At 48.1% G+C, this 14825-nt stretch overlaps 2 protein-coding genes across 2 annotated transcripts; both read right to left on the reverse strand.

Moving 5' to 3' along the window:
- Positions 1 to 227: 227 nt before the first annotated feature.
- Positions 228 to 4281, reverse strand: LOC119407175 (gastrula zinc finger protein xFG20-1-like). Its single transcript, XM_037674050.2, has 2 exons — positions 4153 to 4281; positions 228 to 2996 (listed from the first exon to the last, which is right to left on the reverse strand). Exon 2 carries the CDS (start codon positions 2764 to 2766, stop codon positions 1090 to 1092), a length of 1677 nt encoding a protein of 558 aa, XP_037529978.1. The 5' UTR covers positions 2767 to 2996; positions 4153 to 4281; the 3' UTR covers positions 228 to 1089.
- A 1890-nt stretch (positions 4282 to 6171) lies between these two features.
- On the reverse strand, positions 6172 to 9925 carry LOC119407177 (protein NLRC3). Its single transcript, XM_037674051.2, has 2 exons — positions 8219 to 9925; positions 6172 to 7243 (listed from the first exon to the last, which is right to left on the reverse strand). The coding sequence occupies exons 1-2, from the start codon at positions 9472 to 9474 to the stop codon at positions 6271 to 6273; spliced, it is 2229 nt and encodes a 742-aa protein (XP_037529979.1). The 5' UTR covers positions 9475 to 9925; the 3' UTR covers positions 6172 to 6270.
- Between the last annotated feature and the right edge of the window lie 4900 nt (positions 9926 to 14825).

The raw sequence follows: 14825 nt of genomic DNA on the forward strand, positions 1-14825 counted from the left end.
CAGAATCGTAACAACATTTGCTGTGCTTTGTCGTCAGTTTTACTCTTGGCATGTCCATTAAGTGTGAACATCTAGTGTCTGCCTTTCAGAAGTGCAAGAGTTTTCAACTTATTGCAATCTTATAAAACTTCAAATGCAAGTGTGAGAGCGTGTGACGTCACAATGCCACACAGGTCTTCTACAGCCACACCATTTTATAAGAAAGACAAAGTAGAGCCAAGGCCATGTTTATTTCCTCTTAGCAGGAGCACACTTGAGAATTCAAGACAACCCCTAGAAGTCGACCATCTCTTGACTTCTCTAAACCATGCTACTACTACCTAAAACCACGCTACCACTGAACAGCTTCACAGCTTCAGAGATGGCTTTAGCCTCTTATTGCTGTGTTACATAGAATTGTCTTGTTAAAAAAAAAAACACTCATGAGACGCCTGACAGCAGGGTAGAGGAAACTGGGCTCGTGTTGACACACAATTTGCCAGCACTAATAAGAGAAACGTGGACAGGACATGGCAACAAGGGCTCTGGATTAGCGCGAGTGTGGTAGGCGGGTGGGCAGAAGCTATTGCTAATTTTGCCAACTTGTACTAAGGTTCATTATTTGTATGTCGAAAACCAGGCCTTACTAAGGTGAGGTTGGGTGTTTGGGGCACAGCCTCCCCACTTCTGAAATGAAGTGTATGAAAATGATCAAGCCATCCTCACCACCTCCAGTTTTGAGACCTCTGCATGTCTAGGTATCATGCATCTTCAGCAGAGGTAAGTTACTTGAGGATCAATGTGCACGTTGAGCATAGAGGTGACCGATATTTCAACACAATGCGTTGGTGGGCTAGATGGTGTGAATTCATAGTGCTTTGTTAGTGCAAAATGACAACACAAGACAGATGACAGGGCAAAGTGTGCTGTCCCCTCGTCTGTCTTATGTTGCCATTTTGCACTAAAAAGGCACAGTGGACCAATGATAAGTTGACAACAGCTGCAAAGCGCTTTTCGTAAGACATTATTTTACCAGCTAATGAGTAGACCCGTTCAAAGTATCACAGACAAGTTGCAGTCAGTCAGTTGACTTCAGGTACAGCACAAAAGTTACGTGACAGAAGTTATATTCTGATGGGCAGCTTCAATGTGTTCACGAAGCAGATTCCGGCGTGTGAACGTCCTCGGACACCAGGTGCATGCGAAGGGCCGCTCCCCCGTGTGCCTCCGTGAGTGACGTTTGAGGTCCTGGTACCTGACAAACGACCTGGGACACTGCGGGCAAGAGAAAGGCCGAATGCCTGTGTGAGTGGCCACGTGCTTCCGCAGGTTGTCTCGTGCCGAGAACGCTGCTGGGCACACGTCGCAGACGTATGGCCGTTCGCCTGTGTGTGTGCGTATGTGAATGTGCATCTCGGCCTTGATGAGGAACCCCTTGGAGCAATGCGGGCACGTGAAGCGCTTATAGCCAATATGCCTCTGAATGTGCCGCTTCAGGATGCCCTTCTGGGCGAACGTCGCCGGGCAGAGGTGACACCTGAACGGCCTTGACAATGTGTGCGTCATCTGGTGTCGCGTCAGGTGGCCCTTCGAGCGAAAGCTCTTGGAACACTGATTGCAGGAATGGGTCTCTTTGAAGCCGCTCCGTTTGCTGGAACTGGGAGACTTCGTGTTCGAACGCTTTGTAACAGCACTGTGGACTGTGCGAACATGCCGTTGCAAAGTGGTGCTGTCGGCAAACCCTTCAGGACAGAGGTGGCACGCGTGGTGAATGCCAGCTACAGGCTTCTTGTTCTGGCGAGCTGCCATCCTGAAAGATGTCCTCTGGTGACGATTTGCATCCTCCTCCTGTTCTTTGCCCAGAGGAGAACTCGCACAGAAATGGTCATTTTGGACGTGCTCCGCGAGGCTGGATGCATCCTCGAAGCTTTCGGGGCAAAGGTTGCAGTTATGGGCTGGTACGCCTGACGACTCGTCGACTGAATCGTCAAGGTTGTCCACCACCTCACATATATCAAGACAAAGGTCGCTCAACAATGGTTTCTCGTCCGCACTCGGCAGCTCGGGGGAATGTGCAATCAGTACGTGCTCGGCAAGGATGTAGTCGTCGGCGAACATTACACCACAGACGCTACAGCTGTAGTTCGGTTCGGACAAATCGTCATGATGTTCAACGCGTTCACACTTCAGGCCATCGGAATGTTGCTTGTTTGAGTCTAACACGTGGGCATTGAGGTGAGTCCGCAGTGAGAGTGCGTCGTCGAATGCTTCAGGGCACAGGTAACAGTTGTGACTGGTCTGCTCGACTCCATGCTCTAAGTCGACGTGTTGATTGAAATCTGCCTTCCCGGAAAAGCTCTTGGAACAGTGTTCACAAATGAACATTTCACTACTCACAACTTGCACTGCAGCATTATGTTCAGCGATGCCTGTGTCGTAGGGGAAAACTTCGGCGCAGCGGGGTTTGCACCGAGTACGAAAATGGCGCTGAAGACTGTTGTTGTTGGCAAACGATTTGAAGCAGGAGCAGCAGACGTGCGATCGTTTGTTTGCAGGACGTCTCGTTTCTATGACTTTTACGGTGTTGGGCGCTTTTTGACCATGCGTGACGTCCACTGCTGGTTTCTGGTCGGCGGTAGAACACAAACCTGTTGACGCCACGTTCTTTTGCTCGTGGAATCCACGTGCCTTGTCAGGGTGTACCTTAGTGTCCATTTCTTGGCTGCCCACTTCCGTGGAGAAGTCGGCACAGTTGGTGAATGCCTCTTTCTTGATGGAGCTCCACATTCTAAGACCTCGGTTGACTGTGGTGCTAGTTTCTTTTTTGAAAGCTTGGTTCTCGGTTTTACTCGCTAGCAGATTGATGTCGTTCAGCACACGGTACTTCCGGTTGATGTGCAAGGGTTTGAACGTTGAAGCATGACAATGCTCATGCTGACTTGATCGACGAAACACCGAGACACAGGTGTTCACACTTTAGCGAAATCCGATGGCAGATTCTGAAGTAACGGACGAAACTGTAAAAGAGAGATTGAAAGCATGTAAAGGTGATGAAGATGTCACGAGTGTGGAATCATTCATGCAGCCGTCAACCTTCAAGGAGTGCTGACGCAAAACTTTAAAGGCAGGATAACTTGCAGGATAAATTTGTGTCGACGCACACACATCATCTACAAAATATTGACGGCAAATATTTAAAACCAATTTTAAAACGCGTGCCGCGCAACTGCACGTGAAACACCGCACCTCGCGACATCGAGATCAACTTGGTTTAAATGTAAATAACCAACAACAACCTACGTCACGAGCTGGTGTTTCACGAGCACGCGATGCTGCGCGTGGCGATTGCGTCACTATTCTGTGTGCCCACGTGGCCAGATGTGTTTACAAAAAGCCTACGCTGGGTCCTGCCTCTCTCACTGAAACCGAAACTGCGATTGTACGCTAGAAGAAGTATCCAAACAATAAACCGTCGCGCGATCGAGCAAGCGAGGTTTCCAGCCGTAATAAGATGGTCGTAAGCTACTTACTACATCAGAAAAAAAAAAAACAAGATGTAAAATTTTTGTGTCATTACTGCTTCCGTACATGTATACAGAGAAGCTAAAGTAAGGTTGAGAAACTCAAACTGAAACCGAAGAGGTGCCATCTGCATCGCGTAGGCATACATGTGTAGACAGAAGCCCCCTAACTGCCGTAACTTTCCCAAGAAAAGCTACCGAGCCATGGCTAGCCATGGCCGGCTGGAAAGGAAGGCGCGCGTCTCCGCTCTAGTTCGGTTGTGATCCAACAAAATCAACACCGGCAGGATCGTAATGTCTAAATATTCCATATAAAGCGCGCGGACACGAAGCCTGGCTAAATCGAACAACGTTACCGCGTCGCCACTGAGGTTCTAGCTTACGCCGCTCACGTGAAGGTTCGCAGGACAACAAGTGGCACGGAACGCTCAATTTGTTTGTCATACCGGTGTCGCACAATGCACTGCTGATCGCGATTAAGCCCGTTCCTGATCGAATCGCTCAACAGTGATTGGCTCCCTTCTGTTGCTTGCGTAAAGAAGCTAATCACGAACAAGAAATTCGATCCCGATCAGGTCCGATCGCGAACAAAAGCGACCGTTGACAACAGTTACATGCACAAATCAATCCAAGGATGTATCGACTTACTCACGGATTGAAGGAAGAGTTACGCCAGAAGAATGTGCAGTGCCGTTTCTCGTACGTGCCACGGCAGCTCGCGAACGCTGTCAAAACACGCGCTAGCATGCGACCACGCGCAGAAGTGCGCCTGGCGTCGTGTACGGTCGTCAAGTTGGTCAAGTGACACGAGACGGGGCGAGAGAAAGCCGTCAAGGCGACCCAAACGCTCTCGCCTGCGAGCTCTTCCTTCCTCTCTCTCTCTTTTTTTTTTTTTCTTTTCGCGGTGCGCGCATGGAACGCGCGCTGACTGGGCTGGGCGGCGGAGTCTTTCACTTCATGCAACGCTCGCGAAGACGAAAGCGAAGAAATGAAAGGACATGCGTTGACCTGCGACTATCTTTTAATGATAAAAATTAATTGTTGGAAAGACAGACAAACGCTCGTTGATACATGCGATCAACATCAGCAAAAGATTCGAAGGATATGCGATAACAGACATTCTACATGCATGCATGCATGCATGCACGGCTGCCGCATAGTCGATTCTTTGTCATCACAACTGACGATTTGCAAAAGTCTGTATGGCAGGATTTCTGCAAGGGCATCTTTCTCGTTGACAGAATGCTTTTCTCGCGCCGAATGCGTATACCGCCTCCACATTGCAACGTAGGTGCCAGAACACCACAAAGGCTTTTCAGAAATTAGGTGCTGCGATAATTTTCGGCTTCATGGACAACCCCCACTATACACATGATGACCAGCAGAGCCGTAGCGGTTTTTTTAGGGGGGGGGGGGGGGGGGGGCAAGTCACCCACACTTTACGCATGTTCCTGCGAGTATATGTACTCTTGCAAACGTTAAATATTTTGGAGTTTGACCCCCCACTCGCTTCCGGCCATACCAGTGATGACCAGGCAAAAAAGTGCTTAGTCATCAGGCACCTTGGGCCTGGCTCGTCATAGCATTGGTTTTCAAAGGTGGGGGTGAGGGTGTGACCTTTTTGTACGCATGTTGGTGCACAATTTGTATATGTGCGTGTATATACACATATATATATATAATTGAAGAGAATGTGCACGTACGAAATGTGGTTTTATTGTTTTATTAACGTTTTGGCTGGTGACGAAGGCTGGCCTACCAGCCGAAACTTAATGAAACCACATTTCGTACATGCATCCTTCTCTTCAATCATCTATCCTACCGGAGCCATCAATCTTCATAGCCAAAGTACTATATATATATATATATATATATATATATATATATATATATATATATATATATATATATATATATATATATATATATATATAAACACACACATGCAAAATGAAATATTTGTCTGTGACAGTGCAAGGAACACTGTCACTGGGCAAGTTCTGTGATGCACAGATAGAAAGGGAGAAATGAAATAAAAGGCACGGACGAATGTTAAAAGGAACGGTAGTTCCATCAAAGAAAACTGCACCAATGCAGAAAGTTGCTTCAACATTTGGAGTGAACGTTGAGTTAAAATAGATAGGAAACTTGCCCTTCTGAAAAAAAAAAGAACATTGCACAGGTATCACTGTCAGCAGAGACTAATTATTACTTGCCGCAATGAATACCAAAGTTTAAAACAGATGACGATGCTAATGTGCCTCTGTTCAACATAGGAAGGGGATCTTTTTCGAGGGGCTCATTTCTTTGTGATAACCAAATGAATCCAATAGACAATTGGGCCAGGGAAAGCATAGGGAATATTAACTGTTTTTTTTAACTGTACTGTAGTAATTATGATGTAAATTGAGATGAATTAAAGTGGACAAAAATCGTTTTGTCAGTGGGTTCTGAACCCACAACCTTCGAATTGTGGTGTAGTAATCATAAGAGACTGACATAAATTAAAGTGGATGAAAAATCGCCCTTTTCGTAAGTGGGATCCAAACCGACAACCTTCGAAGGTTGTGGGTTCGGATCCCACCGACCGAAAGGGTGATTTTTATCCAGTTCAATTCATTTTAATTTACACCATAATTACAACACTACAGATAAGGACAACAATGTCCTCTATGCTTTTCGTGGCTTGTCTGTTGAATTTATTTGGTTCTGTTGAACATAGGCATGACAACACAATATAGGTATGACGCCAGCAAGTCCCACACGTATATTATGGCTTCTCATTGATGTTACCAACTGCCAAGACAACATCCGAAAGCTTCAGATACTGAGCGATAGTAACACGGCAGTCGTGATTCAAGGAGTCCATCTGCCTGGCCATGCCCGGGTGGCAAACGATGTTGCCTTTCACGATGCCAGCAAGCTGGAAGTAGTTCCTCTGGATGTAACGCTTGGCAGACAGCACAGCCATCCTTATCTTGTGCTCGGTGTGCTTGGTCATTTCCATTACGTGTGGAACAAGCGATGCTTTTCCACAGAGTGCGTCGAATGCCCTGGCTGCCTCTCCATCAAGCCTCTCGCGCATGACGAATCGTGCAGCCATGTTCAGAAGACTGATGTTTCGTCTGATGGCACTGAACACGCGAAACGAGACCTTGTTTGTGTACGGGCTACAGGTCAGTGTGAAGTCCACGACAGAGTGGTTTCTCATCAGAGCGCGTGAAATAATGGCAAGGCGCTTGCTGGGCAGGTGAGAGATGTCCAACTTCAAGCTCACAATTGTGGTGTTTTTCAACAGCATCGACGCAATCGACTTGGTGGACCTCAGGGATACCTCGTGGCCACTGAAGCACACTTGAGTCACAGTGCTGTTTTCGATTAGAGCCCTGGCCACCTCGCCAAAAAGGCCATGGTCAGATTCGCCAGATGCAACGCCGATTGCAAGATTCTGGATCGTTCTGTTTATGGAGAGCACGGAGCACATCGCAGCAATGACTTGCCGGTACTCTTCTGTTGTGACGGAGAGTTGTACAGTTTTCACGTGCTCGTTTGTGGCAAGCTTTTCAAGCACAGTACAGACTCTTCTTTTGGTAAGCTCGTAGTGACAACTTAGGTGAAGTTCGGTCGGAGACTCTGAAGGATTTGCCACAGCTGCAGACAGCGGCAGAAGGTCTGGCCCAGTCCAGGCCATCTGCATCCGACTGTAGGCTTTGTCTCGGGCCATTTGAAGGGAGAGGGTAGATCTGCATTGAAAAGCCTAGTCAGACATTTTTTACACATTTGAAGCCTTAGTACTTGCCCGCTACAGCGCATACCAACACTTGCATGTGCAGTGCTCAGAATTTGAAATGCAATACTCGGAACCACATGGCTACTATCGTATCATTGATGAGCCCTCATACGGGGAAGTTGATGCACACAGACAACAGGGTGTTTTGTACTCGTCGTGTATGATGCACTTTCGGCTGTGATAAGAGGTTAATCAGGATGGAATTTCACGACTGCAATTAACTCACTTCTGCTGCTTGCACAAAGGAGTCAGTCGTCGTAAGTAACTTAAACCACAATTTGGCACACTCAAAAGTATCCTGTGTGGGTGGAGTATTGTATTAGAGTGTACCAAATGCTCTTGACATAACCGATGATGTTTTGCTGGCCGAGCCAGTAGAATGTACCAAAACATGGTGTTGGGCTTTTTTGGTTTGTACTGTGCAAAAAGGTAACAACGCAACTACAAGGCGAAGAAACAAGAAAGACAAGAATGAGCAGTCTTCCCTGTCCTCCTTGTTTCTTTGATTTCATTACACTGTTATCTTTTTGCCAGTAGAACAGTATGCCATTTTCCGCTGTTTCAGCAAAAGCGAATGCAGTCCCTTCCACTCAATGACACATTAACCCTGTGTTGCATTAATGCAACACGGCCGCAGTGGTCTGTGGTCGGGCGCTGTTAGGCAAGTTCTTTCGTGGTTGATTCACGCGCGCATTTTCTCACTGCATTATGTGCCATCTGTAGAAGAGTAAGTAAATTTCTTGAGCTTTGAATCTCTTAGCTTTGAACCAGAACAGACGGAAGGTGAGAAAAGGTTTCGGACCACAAAGGGTTAAAGGAATTTACGTAAAAGACCTTGGGACTGGTGTGCATTCCTTCAAATAGTATGTACGGCAAGGGTGTGCATAGCGCATAGCAGATATGCTCAATGAACAGATAATTCGGTTACCTTTCCTGCTCCGAACCTTCGACGTAACCAAACTCCACGCACTTCAAGGTCTTGTTTTTGCGCAGCATTGTGCAGAACATCCCGACCGCACTCACGGCTACGCTGTTTCTCTTCAGACAAACCGTTTCAAGAGAACGGTTAGCCTCCAGCCCACGGACAAGCGTCCGCACAGAGTCGTTGTCGACGTGGGCGTGATTTAGTTCCAACCTTTTCAGCCCGATGTTTTCCTTCAGGGCTATCGCGAGCGACTCCGCATTGCCGCCATAGATGTTGCAACCGTTCAGGTCCAAGTGCTTCAGGGTCGTGTTAATGGTCAGTGCTTCGAAGAGAGTGTCGAGCCTCGTCTCGCATTGACCAACGTGTAGCTCTACGAGGGACGTGTTGACCTTGAGGGCCTCGGACAAGGCGTACAGGCTGACGTTGTTGCCTAGGCTCTCGTTCAGCGTCAGCTTGGTAAGGGACTTCGTCACGCGCAGCAGCTTCGCGACGGAGTCCACGGTTTTCGTCGACAGGCTGTTCTCGACGATGGAGAGCTCGCCGAGAACGCGACAGCGCAGCAACGCCCTGAGCAGGCAGTTCACGGTGTCCTGCGACATGGTGTTGTCGGAGAGGGTCACCGCAGTCAGCTGGCGCGAGTTTCGTACCAGCAGGTTGGTCAGGCACCGGGACATGGACCCCCTGACGGGCAGGGAGGAGAACGTGATGCTCTTCAGGTGTCGGAGGCCCGCCAGCGCTTCCGAGAGCTCCTCCCCGCAGAAGATGCTGGTTCCGCGCCAACCGTAGAGTTCCAGGTGCTGGAGGTTGACGCTGCGGCGCAGCGTCAGCGCCACGGTATAGTCCAGTCGGCAGAAGAACCACATCATTTCGCCGTCCAGCTTGATGCGCTGCACGCAGCGGTGTACCTTCGGCAGCCGGCGGAACACGTAGGCGGCGGTGCGCACTTCGTCTTCGCTGTAGTACAGACGTCGGGTCGTGTTCATCGAGAGGATGGTCAGGCTGGCCGGCATGGTTTCGACCAGCTCGAGGCTCCCCGGGTGCAGCACCTTGTTCCAGCGGTCCAGGTCCTGACGCAGCCAGCAGTCCATGTGCCGAGGCTTGTACTGGCAGGCGCGCTCGAAGCTCAGACCGCGTTTCGTGAGACGGGCCACTACGTCTTCGGCGCAGTAGGACAACATGTACTCGCTACTATCGCTATCGCTGGCATACCGGCCTTCCGACACGAGGGCTTCAACCGAGGACGCGTCTTCGTCCATCATGGCGTCATGCAGCGTTTGTTCGGTCGCCGGAGACCCACTCGCTGCCGTACTCAGATCAGTGGCAACGCGGCGGCACTACTAGCTGCAAGAGCCCTCCGTGATATGGTCAATATGGCTGCCAAGCGCCCGTGGGATATCTCGTTTCACATGCTCCTCGTGATCCGTAAAATACCCGACAACGAGAAAGATGCGATCACACATTCTGCACCTTACTACGCCTACACAACAAGCGCATCCACGCTTGCTGAAGACCCCAAAACACGTTGATGAGTCGATATATCGCTCGATTTCGAGAAATAGCAAACATTTACGGCCTAAAATATATTTATTTTGCATCCAGCCAAGACTGACGATAAGCCACGTGCACATTCGAATGACTGGCGTCGGGGACTGCCTGAACGCTTGTACTTCCCGTTTGAAAAAGAAATGCGTCGTTAGAATGCCGGTGTTGGGACTCGAGAACATTTCCTTTTATTACTTCTGTTGCCGTTGACCGCGCGAGCACACGCACCTTATCATCATCATCATCATGTTGGCCTTGTTGCAGTCTGTATTGGCGGGATTTTAAACCAGTCGGAGAGGCCGCAGCTACCATCTTCGCCAATCAGGGCTGACAAGATGGCGAATTCAACAACATGGCGGAATTCGTGAAGGACGCATGCAGCCAGCCTTGGCAAGCGAACGCTACATGACGCACGCCACTTTTCCTCGCGAGCTCAGCTCAGTACATGATCTCTGTGTGAATTCTTGCGTCATGGCTTTACGTCATGGCTCACATGAGCAGCTCGTCGCGGAAATCAGGCAAATCCACCATGAAGCCATAGAAAAAGGGCACCGAGTAGTATTCCAGTGGCTGCCTAGTCACTGCGGCATTCAGGGAAATGACCAAGCGGATGCAGCTGCCCGATCCGCTCATGACGGTGTCAGCAGTGTCATCATTCCCCTGTCAAGATCGGACGCCGCAAGAGAACTTCGTATGCTAGCTCGTCGCATAACGTTGGACTTGTGGAAGTCATCATCTACATTTTCAAGTGCACGGCTGCATGCCTTGGACCCTGATTACGCATCCCGTCCACCTTATCACGACGTGACTCTACCCTGCTGGTCCGTCTATGGCTTGGAGTGGCCTTCTCAAATGCCTATTCGTATATTATTGGAATGGCTGAGAGCCCGTCGTGTGAAGTCTGCGGGTGCAGCGAAACAGTCGCGCACCTTCTCTGTGAGTGCACCCGCTTCAGCTCCGAAAGAGCGGCCCTGGACAACCGCCCTCTCACGGAGAACAAAATCCTAGAGCCCTGGCCTACCCGGTCTTCAGCACGAGCCGCTCTGAGGGCGTTGTTGCAGTTTCTCCACGCAACCGGACTCAATGTCAAACTGTGACTGCTGGAAGAAAATGGTGCTGTGTAGTACTTGGACTGCGGTTATGACTTCGTTTTGTTTTGTTGTATTTTGTCGCGTGCTGTCGTCACAAACTCTTCTTCTTCTCTTTCATTATTTTACATCCCCTTTTCCCTTCCCACGTGCAGGGTAGCAAACCGGAGACTGCTTCTGGTTAACCTCCCTGTCTTTCCTTTCTCCCTCTTCTCTCTCTCTCCTGCGTTGCTTTAGCGCAACTCACTTTCAGCATGAAGAAAAGGGACATAAGCGAGGAAGGACAAAGGCAGGTGACAGGATGAATCAAAGCGTAAATTGCGATAGCAATTATATGGACACTCTCGGTTGGTTTTTGCCGTCGCCGTCATGTCCCGGATATGTATATGTGTGTATATGTATAAATAAAAGCCACAAAGAAAAATAAATCGGAAGAAAAAAATTTCCGAGGCGTGCCGCTGGGAATCGAACCAGAGACCCCTCGCTCAGCATAATGCTGCCTTAAACAACTCAGCCACGCACCACCGGCTGTTTAGTATAACAATGGCGAGCTATTTATATCATAGAGTTTCCTAAAATTAACTAGAGGGGACTCTGGCGCTGCGATCGTTCAGCCACCATGAGAATGATGGGTAGTACACGGATTTGCCTAGTCTTCGTACGGGCTTCGAACGCACTTGTGTCTTTGTTTATCGCTGTGGTTTGGTTTCCTTTCAGATAAAAGAATGGATCGTTGTGAACTTCGTGACCAGATTTGAATTGGTGAGCCTAAAAAAGTTAAGTGGTGAATTGGAACTGTTGAACGTTTGCTGAACTTCATCTTGCGACAAAGCGGATGCAGGCGACACCCAGCCAAACGGAGCCGAAAGTATGAAGTTTAGACAAATCCATGTACTACCCATCATTCACATGCTGGCTGAAGCGCCATGCGTTGCAGCTCCCATAGACACTAGCGCCAGAGTTCCCTCTAGTAAGTATTATAGGAAACTCTATGATTTATATACACCATTTAACGCTAACGGCACGCAGCGCTCGGAGGTGCTTCAGTGTACGTAGTATCACCCGCAAGATTGCCCGAAAGGCGTGCTTTAAAGCATCGCACCTACATTTTCCTTCAGTTTGAAAGCTGCCCTAGAGACGCGCACTATAATGTGGCCCATTTCTGTACCCACTGACGATGTGGAACGCCGAGTAAACAATGCATCGAATGCCACTGCGTGGAAGGAGCTGCGGAGGGGTCATTTCACGTGCCGCAGTTTTAAAGAAAAAGGAGTCTAAGCATTGGGTTGTGGCGCGCTGCTCAAACATGAAAAAGTAACAACTATAACAGTTGTTAGTTCGCGCTCGTCCTGTGTGCACCTGTGCGTTCTTCTCGAGTGTCCTTCCTTGTGTTTGAGAAGGGTGCTGCAAGTGTCGAGCTGTGACAGTTGTTTGTTTGTGCTCGTCCTGTGTGTGTGTGTGCTTTTCGTCAGCCCTTTGCGCTCGAGTGGCGCGTTGCAAGGCTCTAGCTGCTTGCCATTCTTCGTGCGACATTCTAATTTGTTGCTATCGTCGGATTCATTGCTTCGCCGTTGCGGTGAAACTGTGACTCTTTGGACGAAGCATATTGGTCTTGTATGTTTGTGCGTTTGCACTGCCGCTACAGTGTATTAGGATATACTCCAATACACTCCAATGAACGCGCGCTCTGACGTGGGGTTACGTGTTGCACTGACTTTCCACATTCTAGCCACCGCTTGTTGAACAAATAATCATTGCATCACATGACCGAGGCTGGAACAACTGAAGCATAAATGTCTCACTGTTGACATAAAATAAAGACAAAACGTTTACATAGACACAGCATTTATTGTAGTTTCACATCAGCAAACAATGAAAGACTACAACAAGGGGGGGGGGTTGAAACCCCATAGCTTTTACAGTCGGTGTGCATATATGTACACACACATACACACAGGGGCGTTTGATCCCCACCCCTTCAAAAATTAAATCCTGGCAATGTCCCTGTGAACTACTGCCAGGTCGCTAACAAAGAATGATATAGTGCAACTAACAAACAATGCTTCAAATAACTTCTACGTAATCAGTGTTGATTCAAATGAATCTTAGTTCCCTTTTCAGAGATATCACAGAATAAACCTGGAATGAAGGTTTCTTGGCAAAATGAGTACAGTGTCACCTTTGAGCTCTTGTAGTTCCTAACACAGAGAATTCAAATTCTACCAAAATGAGAGCAATGAGACAGGCAACACAACATTCTACTCACAATAGACATATATATGAAAGGCTGGGCATATTTTTTTACAATAGCAGGCGATGACTGCTTTTCCTAAAGTGCCGCAGAAGCACCATGACATCACTGCTTGCTAGAAAAGCTTTGTCATAATGCAGTATGCAGTGTGTTAAAGAGCTAACAAAAAAATCGGCAGTGCTTGATTGGCATGTAGTGCATTATGCTAGGCATTCATTTCACAGTGAACGTGGCAGCGCACTTTCGAGGCACACGAAAAGGGACTTGTCCTTTTTTTGTGGCTTTGGCACGTAACACCCCTGAGTTATTCAGTGTAAGTGCTTTGACTAGAAAGGGGAGACCAGAGAAAGGAAGTTACGGCTTGTAATAGGTGGTAACACAGACTGACATGTATGTGACCCTTGCAGGCAACCTTGACCTTACTCTCACTTGTGTGGGGCAAGGGTAGAGGTTTCCCCATTGGTCTGGTTGCGATGGGCAGTCTAACTGCACAGTGAGGGAGACACAGAACTAAGGCCATATTCTGAGACTGTCACTTTTGGAGATGTCGCCATAATACCGCATTGAACGCACATTGATTGGCTGGTTGAGGAAAGGTGGGCATTTACTATATTCGGTTACAACCTAAGACAAAATAAAATGTTGGCTCCACCCACAGAACTGCAGTGCCCTTCCCCTGTGAAAGACAGTCGTGCTAGCTGGTTTCCACTCGAACCGTTAAGTGCTTTTTCTGGGCTAATGTAAATAACCCGCATACTAATAGTTAAAAGTTCGTTGTTACAACCTAAACATTACATTTGGCTCAGGAGCGATGTCAGAATCAGTGATGAAATTTACAAGTACGTTCAAGTTTCCAGTCTAAAACCAGCGACACAAACGTTGTCTATAGGGAGTGATCAACTATGACAAGTGCATGACACAACGAAAATGAGTAAGCGCGATTGGATGGAGCATTTGTGAAAATTCTTTGTGGGAGAGACAGCGATGACTGTGGGTGGAGCTGACACGTTTGCTTAGGTTGTAACCAACAATAGTTGCATCAATCGTTGGAAGAGCGAGATTCATCACGCAAAGAAACACTGTCTCTGAAAGTGATCTCAGAATACCGGCTATTGTTCAGAGCCTCTTCAGATCCCCTGCAAGGGCTTCGCTAAATGCCTAAAAGTCTGCCGATTCCTGTAAACTGGTAGAGCGCTTAATATGCACGTCTACAGTGACAATACCTTTCAGTGCTGCTGCAGCCTATGAAAAAAAAAATTCTGGTGTTTTATGTGTCAAAACCACAATACGATTAAGAGGCAAGCCATAGTGGGGTACGCAAGGTGTTCTGACTACCGGGAGCTCCTTAAAGGGGTGGTGTCATCAAATTTCGAGGCTATAACAAGCCTGTTGTGGGTTTCCTTTGTATGCAAGGACATTCCACACGAAGGGTCGGACACAGCAAACGTTTAGAATATATTTTAATTCACTTCCAAAGTGTACCTAAATGCTCATTCTCCCGATCGAAACCCATCGCTAGCGCGCCAACACTGACGTAGATCTGTAGGATGGGCAACGAAAGTTGTAGTGACGTCACACCAGACCTGCTGTGTAACGTGAGTGACCTCCGGACCTCAGCCACTTCAGCAACGTACGTACCGGCTGTAGTGAACTAGAATATGTTCTAGTTCACTATAGTACCGGCAAAACATCGGTTGCTACATCACTCGCCGAGTTTCGATCGCTTCCT

This window comes from Rhipicephalus sanguineus, chromosome 10 (genome assembly GCF_013339695.2).
Source record: "Rhipicephalus sanguineus isolate Rsan-2018 chromosome 10, BIME_Rsan_1.4, whole genome shotgun sequence".
Lineage (NCBI taxonomy): Eukaryota > Metazoa > Arthropoda > Arachnida > Ixodida > Ixodidae > Rhipicephalus > Rhipicephalus sanguineus.

Bases quoted from the DNA above. Each gene is read 5' to 3' on its own strand.
- LOC119407175 (XM_037674050.2), bottom strand. From the start codon at position 2,766: ATGTGGAGCTCCATCAAGAAAGAGGCATTCACCAACTGTGCCGACTTC.
- LOC119407177 (XM_037674051.2), bottom strand. From the start codon at position 9,474: ATGATGGACGAAGACGCGTCCTCGGTTGAAGCCCTCGTGTCGGAAGGC. The intron at 7,244-8,218 runs GTAACCGAATTA...TTTTCAATGCAG, and splicing joins GAAGGTTCGGAGCAGGAAAG to ATCTACCCTCTCCCTTCAAA.